General features: G+C 37.5%; 1 protein-coding gene across 1 annotated transcript in view; it reads left to right on the top strand.

Moving 5' to 3' along the window:
• LRP2 (LDL receptor related protein 2) overlaps window positions 1–11,092 on the top strand; it is a 118,921-nt gene that overhangs the window by 80,017 nt on the left and 27,812 nt on the right. Inside the window, 11 exon segments of the mRNA XM_072419091.1 lie at window positions 618–806; window positions 1,440–2,360; window positions 3,231–3,396; window positions 4,030–4,188; window positions 4,797–5,086; window positions 6,340–6,543; window positions 6,893–6,922; window positions 7,021–7,263; window positions 8,889–9,014; window positions 9,768–9,887; window positions 10,874–11,005. Coding sequence (XP_072275192.1) covers window positions 618–806; window positions 1,440–2,360; window positions 3,231–3,396; window positions 4,030–4,188; window positions 4,797–5,086; window positions 6,340–6,543; window positions 6,893–6,922; window positions 7,021–7,263; window positions 8,889–9,014; window positions 9,768–9,887; window positions 10,874–11,005 — 2,580 coding nt within the window.

Here is an 11,092-nt window from a genome sequence, read left to right as displayed (position 1 = left end):
AAGAGAAAAATGAGGCAGCTAGTCACCTAGTTATCTTTATGTTCAAATGGCTTAAACTTCACTTAGACTTCACTATGTACATAGATGTTTCAGTTCAGTAGCAGACAAGACTTATTGAATCAGTTAATAATGTCCAGGTTTTCTTTAAAGTTCAAGTTAAAACAACCAATATACATTTACATGACATCAGTAAGTCAACCCCCTATCCTTTTCCAACTCACTTGACAAAAACCTATTTAGTGCAGACGCATTGTGTCCCCATTGATTTGGGGCTGCATATTGAGATTTGAGAGCCTCGATATTGGAAATTTAAAGGCTATTGCAGACTGTGTGCAACAGTGTTCTTCTCTATAGGTACATACATACACATTTTCCTGATACAGAAGATATACATCAGAAAAATATTTTTAGTGTTAAAGTTTTAGTCTAGCTAAATGCAAAGGTGCTTTGGTGTTTCCCAGATCTCTTCTGTCTTGATTTCCATTTAATATTTTATATTTTCATTACTTTCCTTAAAAACTATATTGTATGTGTCATGGTTTGCACTATCAGCATGTATCTATTTTCATTAATGGTAATATATGTACAGATTATTATCAGTTTTGTTTTTTTCACAGGTCGTAATGCTTTACATGTAGATGTTCACATGCCATCTGGTTTTATTTACTGGTGTGACTTCAGCAGCACAGTATCCGCATACAATGGCATCAGACGTGTCAAACCCAATGGTTCTTATTTTAGAAATGTTGTTACTGGTGGTATTGGGAGAAATGGAATTCGAGGCATTGCTGTTGACTGGATCGCAGGTAAGTGAAGCTGAATTCTACATTTCACTTTCTACATCCAAATGCTACTGCTCTTGACTGTCAAGTCACAGCTTGGTATTCTGCAGTGTTACAACCCACAATACATTTTCTGTTGGTCTTTGCACCATTAGAAATCTTTGTGAAAAACCCTGGCTATTGTGTCTTTAGGTCTTTGTGATAACTATTATAAGCCCTGAGCAAGTTGAATTGTTTCTAGCCCTAAATTTGTTAACTGTGTTGTGCTTCTTTACCATAAGCGAATGTGTTTAGGAGACAGTAGGGAACTCTTTAAAGTTCGAAAATGGCTTTCCTCTTGGGACTTGGTCCCCCATTTGTACAGGGAATATTGAGTTTGTTGTTAAGACCAGCCCCACATTAATACACTTGGACAGTTATGCAGAAATGATCCAACTTAGAAAAAGCTTGATCCAGTGCTTATAAACTACCTTTTTATTTGAAAGTCAAAGGATGGAGAAGCGTGGCCTAATTGAGGTAGAGGTCACCAATGTTTCATATTTGCCGGTAGTTCAGTCTTAAACTCATCTTGACATGGATTATTTTTTACTTTTGTTCCTAATATTAAAATTGTTCAGTATATTTATCTGTTTCACCTTGTTATTTTTCCTTGCATAGGAAACCTTTATTTTACCAATGCTTTTCAGACGGAAACATTCATTGAAGTTGTCCGCATTAACATGACCTATTATCGCCGAGTCTTAATGAAAACTACAGTGGACATGCCAAGGCACATTGTGGTAGATCCTAAAAATCGATACCTCTTTTGGGCAGATTATGGTCAAAGCCCTAAAATTGAGCGAGCCTTCCTAGACTGCACCAACAGAACAGTTCTCGTGTCGGAGGGCATTGTTACACCAAGAGGCTTGGCTGTGGACCGCAAAGATGGATATGTCTATTGGGTTGATGATTCTTTGGATATGATTGCAAGAGTTAAAATCGAAGGTGGTGATATACAAATTGTACGTTATGGAAATCGCTATCCAACGCCTTATGGGATTACTGTATTTGAAAATACCATCATCTGGGTGGACAGGAATTTAAAAAAGGTATTTCAGGCCAGTAAAGATCCGGGTAACACAGATGCTCCAATAGTTCTTAGAGACAACATAAATCTCCTTAGAGATGTTACAGTGTTCAACAGTAGCTATCAGCCTGTGTCACCCCAGGAAATCAACAATAACCCATGTCTGGTAAACAATGGCGGCTGTGCACATTTCTGCTTTGCTATGCCCGGCAATCTGACACGGAAGTGCGGATGTGCTTTTGGAGCCCTCAGCAGTGATGGAACAAGGTGCGTGATTTCTACAGACGATTATTTGATCTATGCAATGGAGGGTTCCATTAATAGTCTATCCTTAAATCCTGAGGATCACAGTCTTCCTTTCGCTAGAGTGACTTCTCCCAGGACTTTAATAGCTTTGGATTTTGACAGCCTAGATAACAGAATATACTACACTCGGAGTGCAGGAGCTGGACGAAGTGAAATTCGCTACTTCCCCCTTTCAGCTCTTAATCGACACACCACAGTGGCATCAGGTAAGCCTAATATATACAGTACATGAGCATGTGTCTCAAAGTTATCTTAAAGTTAGGGTGAGACCCATGTGTAATGTGTATATTCAAATATTCTGAAGAGCTCTGACACGTTATCAAACAAGTCATAAATATAAAACATAACACCATTAAACATTAGGCTACGAGGCATCAAAGATACATTTCTCAGTGGTTGTCCTTGATAATAATGGAATGTATATAAAGTATAATTACAAGGATGAATAATCTTTGCTCTTTATGACAATGCTTTGTATAAATCGCCTTGCAAGAACCATTGGTACCACATATCTGTTTCATAGACTAATATGTTGGCGCTATATAAATCCTGTTTATTAATAATAATAATAATAATAATAGACACATATGTTAAAGCTGTTTGGTTTGAACCATAGTGAGTGATACCTCAGGTAAGGGATAAGTTGTGGTAGGCACCTGAAAAGTCCTGACAAAAATAGTAATTTGGTTTAGATGTATTCATATTAGAATGTGGTGCCTTTTCAGAACGCTCTCCCACTAATCTTTATCTAAATGGGATAAGTCACTTCTAATGAATCACTGAGCTCTGTAAGCCACAGGCTTATTTACTAAGGAAGTAACCTGAGAATTGTAAAGATGCCTAAACTGTTTTCTTAGACCTGATTACAACACATAAAGAAATACATTCAATGGTGTTTAATATATTAGTTTTTATTTTTCAGACTATTGTGTTTTTGTGTGTATTCTTTTTTACTTGAAACTTTTTATGCATAGCCTTAAATACTAGTAACAGTGATGTTAAAATAGGCACATATTGTTGTATAGCTGGTATTCATACTTTAGGCCAATAATAAACAAACATCTTTTGCTTTATAGACCTGGGAGCTCCAGATGGGATAGCGTTTGACTGGATCCATAAAAGAATTTACTACAGTGACTATCTAAACCAGACCATAAGTTCTATGGCATTAAATGGATCTGACCGCACTGTGATTGCTCGTGTACCACGGCCTAGAGCCATCATGTTGGACCCATGCAGGGGGTACGTCTCAACAAACTGTTTCAGCTTTATAGAGTTAGAACCAGGTCACTGAATCTTCCACTCCATAAAAAAATTCTCAAAAAGCTATTAAACTGTAAAGTGACCCGAAGGTCTTTTCCTGACAAACTTGTGTGTTGCTCATGGTACTGAGAGCTTTCATTGGGATAAGAGAAGAAGATGGTTGATAACTTTAGATGTTTGTAAAGTGTGCCATAGGGAGTGGGTAACAGAAAAGGGAAATCATTTTATTTGGTGTCTTGATGTGACTTTCAGTCACTAAGTGGTCCTAAGTAGTGTTCAAGAGCCAAATTCTGCTAATAACTAATATTTTACTTTTTTTTATACTTTTTTGCAGCTTTAGTGAGCTACTGCTTGCTAGGTGCATACAATGGTTTTAAGTCAACTTTATCTTGGTTCATACTTTAATGAACTTTACATGTAGTGAGGTTTATAAACTGCTTTATTTTATCGTTTTGGTATATACAAAAGCAGACCAAAACCTCTCTACGTAAATTGTTTTTGCCATTGTCTCCATTAAAATGTGGCTGAATTTGGGTTTAAGTATTTAAATATATTTTGTCCATTATAGGCAAAATGTTCAAGTTATAAGGTGGTTCTTATTCTTTTCATTAGTTACATGTACTGGACTGATTGGGGAACAAACGCTAAGATTGAGCGAGCAACCCTTGGAGGCAATTTTCGCACAGCTATAGTAAACACAAGTGTGGTTTGGCCAAATGGACTTACCCTGGATTACGAAGAAGAGAGGATTTATTGGGCTGATGCAAGTTTGTATGTACTATTACATCTCCCAGGGCTCTACCTAACTTATATGAGAAGCTTTTTGAATTCAATATGGCTAATGAGTAGTAGTATCACAAATTAATACTACGTTTTATTTAATAATATTATAATAATAACAAATAGTAATAGTGAGAGACTACAAGTAAATTTCATGTTTCGCAATTAGCAGAGATAATTCATTACAATAAACCATTCATAGGAGTCAATGCAAGGCTGTCACTGCAGGTCTTCTCCTGAAAATGCAAGTTGCCTGGCCATGTCTGACTTTTATATGTTTGAGTCAGAAACCTGGGATAAAAAAAAAATGCAAATGTTTCAGTAAGATGTCAGAATTGATTATCTCTTTACTAGTTCTATGTCAGCATAACAGCCTGTGTACCAGAATTCTCAAAAAACATCAGCAATGGCAGCCAACACAATGTTCCCATTAAAAGTGTACTTTAGAGCAGCAATGCTATCTAGTAATAATGTTTCTGGAACTGGATCTCCAGCTAACACAGCTCTTCTAGTGGACTCAATATGCAATATCCAAAATATGTATATTACTTTTTAAAAAAACACCCTCATAGAATTATTCTTTTTTTTTACCTTAACAGACAAAAAATAGAGCGCTGCTCTTTAACAGGTGCAAACCGAGAAGTTGTGGTCGGCACGGCCATTTATCCCTTTGCTATGACACTTTATGACCAGCACATTTATTGGACTGATTGGAACACAAGGAGCATCTTCCGAGCCAACAAACATGATGGGTCAAATCAGATAGTCATGGTGCAGAACCTTCCACAGCGTCCAATGGATATCCACATCTTGGCTAAAAGCAAACAGCAACAGTGTTCCAGTCCATGTGATCAGTTCAATGGTGGCTGCAGTCACATCTGTGCTCCAGGTATATATTTCTATAGCCAGGATATTTAAAAGCCAGCAATATCAAAGCAAAGGAAGGCTGATACTGGTATGGTGTTAAATGATCCAATTGTTTAAATAAAAGCTAAGGTCTTCTATATTCATTAGGCTAAAGTTGCCCACTACCAACAATGTTTGAGAATAAATTGATTGTTTGGAATATAAACAGTTGTATTAGTATACAGGTTTTAGCAACATGAGCTATTGTTTGAGATGTCATATATTATACTTTTTTTCTGGGGAGAGACGAGGACTTCATCATAGCACAAGGGACATACATTGAACAGTGGATATACAAACTGATCTGAGTTCTCCAAGTAATGCTAGACTTCTGGATAGTTTAAATTTGGTTTAGTAGTATTTTTTGGCAGTCTTACTGGCAGCACATTGATCGTCTATTTTAGCTTCCGCACCTGTAAACCTCTCTTGGACCAGTGCAGTTGTTACATTTCGGCTGTAGACTTGTATTTTGTAATAATATTGTAATAACTTTATATAAGAAAGACGTGAGACACCAGGGTTTTTTAGGCAAATAAACAATAAAAAAACAAAAAAAAAACCCTGTTGTTATACGCCTTTTATTTTATGTGTATATGCGGTTGGCACTATCCCTATAAAGGGAACTAGGATTATTTTTACCCAATATTTATTCACTATAGCATCCTCCTTCCTCTTTCTTTTGTAATAACTTTAGATAACAAATGAATACATACAGTATTTTTGGGTGATATTACTATTTTGTCTAATTTCTATGAATATCTATTTAAAGGTAAACATAAATGGACTAAATACAAGACCTTTGTATATTGTTTCTTTAAACTTGGTCTACTTAGTGAATTTCAAGATGTGTGCAGTAATCATGGAAACATTTTTATAGTTTACTTCTATGCTGGATTGGTCATGTATTTGTTCCCCTGTAGGTTTCTGCCATGGCACACAATGTGAAATTATTTCTTTTGTGACCAATAAAAACTATATCTAAAAATACCCCTGCCAACCCCTGGTTGAAATACCAGGGGTTGGCAAAAGAATCTAGGGAGGAACCACTTCTAGGACTATTTATAAAATATCCAAATGAATGCTTTCTGCCCTGACTTCAGCTTAGGTGTGTGGTTAGTGCACTTCTCAATACCAACCAATCATAAATATTCTTTCAAAAGTTTGACTTTAATGTTATTCCAGTACATGGCTATATCAGCATGGTTTATTAATTTATGTTGTTGTTTCCTGCCACAGGTCCTAATGGACCAGAATGTCAATGTCCATCAACTGGCAGTTGGTATTTGGCCAACAACAACAAAGACTGCATTGTAGACAATGCCACAAGGTGTCAGAGTGGTCAGTTCACTTGCCTTAATGGTAATTGCATCCCAGAAAGGTGGAAATGTGATAATGATAATGACTGCAGGGATGGCAGCGATGAGCTGGAACGTGTATGCGGTATGTGTTAAAGCTGAAATTTAATTGGCTTAATTTTACTTTCTCATCTCTACATCAACATAACATTAAAGCTGTATGATAAAACTTTTCTCTACTCATTACATTCCTTATTTTAGACCCAGTAATGTTGTAATATCTGTTTTAATTGCCTATATATAACTTGCTTATATAATGAGGAGACTCATTAAATGAGCACAAAAAGACTAGCATGCCATGTCCTATTATATTTCAGCTCTTGTTCTATGTTAGTTCCTTCTTTCTTGTGAATTGGAAGTGTACTATATAGTCAAAAAACTATAGCATAGCGTGTGTTTTACTAATAATAATGATTGTTTTATCCTGCATGCAGTCCGTTTTGCAGCTGTATTTGCTATAGCAGGTATGATGACAATATGAAAGCTGCTTGTAGTTTCTTTTTGCACTGTATTATGCTTTTTTATCCTCACTTGTTTTTTTTTTTGTATTTTATGTTGGCAGCCTTTCATACCTGCTCACCAACAGCATTCACATGTGGCAATGGAAAGTGTGTTCCATATCACTACCGCTGTGACCATTACAATGACTGTGGTGATAACAGTGATGAGGCTGGATGTCTTTTCAGGACATGTGACCCGAACACGGAATTTAGCTGTAATAATGGAAGGTGTATCTCCCGCTCCTATGTATGTAATGGAGTAAATAACTGCTATGACAACGGCACATCGGATGAGAGAAACTGTCGTAAGTTAAAGTGTTAATAAAACAGATGGTAATTCAAAAACTTAGGAGTTTGGGTCAATCAGCCTTTCAGTTTGCTGGGATGATGATATTTCTATAAAATGAAAACGTTCTAGTTCTCACTAGAATGAATATCCCCAGTGACAACCCAAAAAGATGCAGACTGCACCCAGTAACACCTGTAGAGTGATCGACACCAAAATAACTGTCTAGTCCAGTGGTTGCCAACCTTTTCTGACCCATGGACCACTATATTTATCGACATGTGCAGGGAGCTGGGTGTCACTCAAAGGAGAAGAAACTTTCCCCATAGTGACGTCATGATGCCAGAACCCACCCACTCCCCCATCACAGGCACAGGCCAGAGACAAAACCCGCCCACTTCCCTGAGCTTGGTATCCATACAGGGGATGCGGCTCTGGCCGGTGCGCTCCCCCAGCAGGGTCCTTCTTTTAAAATTTTCTCTGAGACCACTGGTTGGGGACCGCTGCTCTAGGCCACTGATGCCCAGCATGTGGAGCACATGTGCCCCATCCCTTCTTTATTAATATCCCATTGCATCCTATTCCTATCAGCTGCAAGGTCCAAAACATTGCAAACTTACAATATTGTGTTATGGGTATATGCTGTAATCTGCTGCAATGTTACTTTGTCCTATTAGGTGTTTGTTTTTCAAAGGAGGATAAAGTCAGCATATAAAAGGAGTTTTCTATGTTGACTTTACTGCCAGTGAATGTAGGAGATATGAATGGTAGCTATTGTGCATATCGGATGGGTACTAAGTACATGACAGGTACACTTCCACTGGTTGGTACACTCGCCAAAAGAAGCTTGCTTACGGTGTACATAATAACCATCCAATATGTATACTAGTTAGCATTTACAGTATCATACTCATGATTGCTGGGCTCCGTAATAAACATAGGAAATTCCATTCACGTGCCATCTTTTGTCCCTAGCTGCAAATAAAAAGCACATATTAGTACAAAGTCATCAGTAGTATTACATCATTAGTTACTGCTCTGGATGACACCAACTTTAGCGATGCTACCAAGTGTCCCCTTTGGAAGATTTACTCTCTTCCTGTACTGGTGAAAGCTCATGACTGTGTATTTCCTTTGTATTTTGTCTTAGTGTTAAGGGTAACTGGGTAAAATGGGAAAGAGGAAGGGGTTGAATATTCCCATCAGGGACAAAAACAGCAGTAAAATTTGGGATTGTAAATCCACTTTCAGACTGATTTACTAAAGAAATTCAGACTGTTCTCTTACAAAGTGAATTGTCACCTTGCTAGAGATAATTCACTTAGCTTAGTGAATGTGGTGATAGTTCCACCACTAAACAAAGTTGGAGGACGAGCAATAGGTTTTTGCCAGAGATAATCATGAACATCTGGGGGATAAAAATCTAGTGTCTCTACTAACCCCTCACCACTCTATCCAAAACTAAAAACAAAGTTTATGCTAAAGCACAATGCCCCACATTTCTGTGCCGAATTTTGATAACTGTGCAGAAATGTTATTTAAAAATGATAGAACAATAAAAATGTTTTTAAAAGAACAAACAAGGGTTCATAATTTGGCTTATTGAAGTATTTTTCAGCACTCTTTCTTTGTTCTCTTTTATAGCCGATCGCACTTGTCAATCTGGGTACACCAAATGTCAGAGCACCAACATTTGCATTCCTCGGACTTATCTTTGTGACGGGGATAATGACTGTGGAGATATGAGCGATGAAAGCCCCACTCACTGCGGTAAATGCTCTCCTCTTTAATCAGATTACAAATTACTGTTATAACAACACAGCTTTACAGTTGACTTTAGAGCCGAGGAAGCAATAAAGCCAAAAGTAATATAACCAATGTTTCTGGAATGGTAACAATTGTAAATTCTCGGGAATCTAAGGTAAAAAAAACAAAACCAGTCAATAAGTCTCTCTATGCCCCAAAATGGTGTGGTAATGTTGGCTTTACTAGCCTAAAGATAGCTCATGCTCAGGGGTTACATTATCCCTGTAGTTTCTGTGGTATGTGCCGTTAAAAACTATCATCAGAAATAAGGACATCAAGGGCATCATAAACTTTTACACTTTGCTGCAATATTTCCTGGTTAGCATGGACACACTTGGACCTCTCAGTAATTTTGTATCAACAATATACCATTTCAACCTGTTATAATAAAAAAGAAATTATTCGGTCCTGTTGAAGCCCAGTCTAATCACTCCAGTGCAGGCAATAAGGAAACCTCTTTGCCCCCCGAATCAGACTGCAAACTGTATAACAAGTCACATAAGGGCTGATATGTGTGAAACACCAGGTACCACCATTGAAACGATTGTGTCATCTGAGACAGCATCTCTGTCCAAGTAACCATAAGTTTTAGAACTGGGTTCATACACTTAACTACTCAAATACATTTTGTGCTAGGACTTCATAAAGTACTTAAACATGTTGATGACAGCACATATGTTAAGGCACAAAAATAATATCTTCGAAACTGTTTTCCAGCTACACTGACATGTACAGAGAGCGAATTCCGCTGTGCCTCCGGACGCTGTATTCCCGGCCATTGGTACTGTGATCGAGGGGTGGACTGTGCGGATGGCTCTGATGAACCAGCATCTTGTGGTAAGTGCTTGCACTAAATATTTCTAATATTATTAAGTATGGATAACATAAGGATTTTTCTTTCAAAAGCTTTAGGTCCTTATAACAGGATATAATTTTAAAATGAGATGCTGAAAATGTTACAGAAAAAAATGTTTTTGCTTACTTTCTATCTAAAGGACAAATTAATACACAATTTACAATTCGAGTCAGTACCAAATATGCCCCAAATGACCCAAATCTTCTTAAAATGCAACTCCTGTGCACCTTGGGAAACCAAAATTTACCTATAATATGTAATAGAAGGTTATGGTGCAAGTATATTTTACCAATAGATGGGGAACCAAGTCAATTTTGGGGACTAGAAATGTGGTGTGCTTACTCAAGGCCACAAAAAAAGTGTCTAAAAGTGAATGTGGCATTGTGACAAGCCCCCGCTGTAACCCCATCAAGGGACTGAGCGAACAATGATAACTGCTTTCAATAACCTCCAGCAGATATAACGACCAGCAAAAATAATAATGAACATCTGCACATAAATATACTAAAGTTTTGAGGGAGCAATCTACAAGGACTATCTGTTAGCTGCAAGGAAGGAAAGATTCTAACAAGTTATTTATTCAGACAAAACGTGTTGTAAAATATATTACCACTTTTATGTCAGGGATTTAGGCTTCAATTTTTTAAAAACAAAAAAAACACTCTTTTTGAAGTAGCTTATCCAGTTCCTACTATTAGCCAGCTATGTTTGCGTATGTATAGTCCATAAAACAGAGATACATTTGTATGGGCTTTGCCTGTAATAGTGGGAGAGAATGTCTATTAGGCGATTAGTGTCTTCTTATCAGCAGTGAGCTGGTATGAAGCAGAGAAGATACTAGCCTTGTTGTTCTACATTCTGCGGAGAATGTTCCTGCCAAAGAATGCCTAACCACATAGATAACATCGGGAAATCTCATATATGTCTCCTTTCGTTAACAATCGACAACTGTATTCATTTATTGCAGTGGCTTATGTGCGGACATGCTCAAGTGACCAGTTCAGGTGCGATGATACACGCTGTATCCCTGCAACATGGGTTTGTGATGGTGATAATGACTGTGGTGATATGAGTGATGAGGATCAGAGACATAATTGTGGTAAGACCCCAGTAATGCTTGTATGTATATTACAATGGTGTGGTGCTGCTGTTTTGAACTATGAGCCTCTTGCTGATATAGGATATT

This window comes from Pyxicephalus adspersus, chromosome 7 (genome assembly GCF_032062135.1).
Source record: "Pyxicephalus adspersus chromosome 7, UCB_Pads_2.0, whole genome shotgun sequence".
NCBI lineage: Eukaryota > Metazoa > Chordata > Amphibia > Anura > Pyxicephalidae > Pyxicephalus > Pyxicephalus adspersus.
This window is presented reverse-complemented; position numbering and strand designations above follow the sequence as displayed.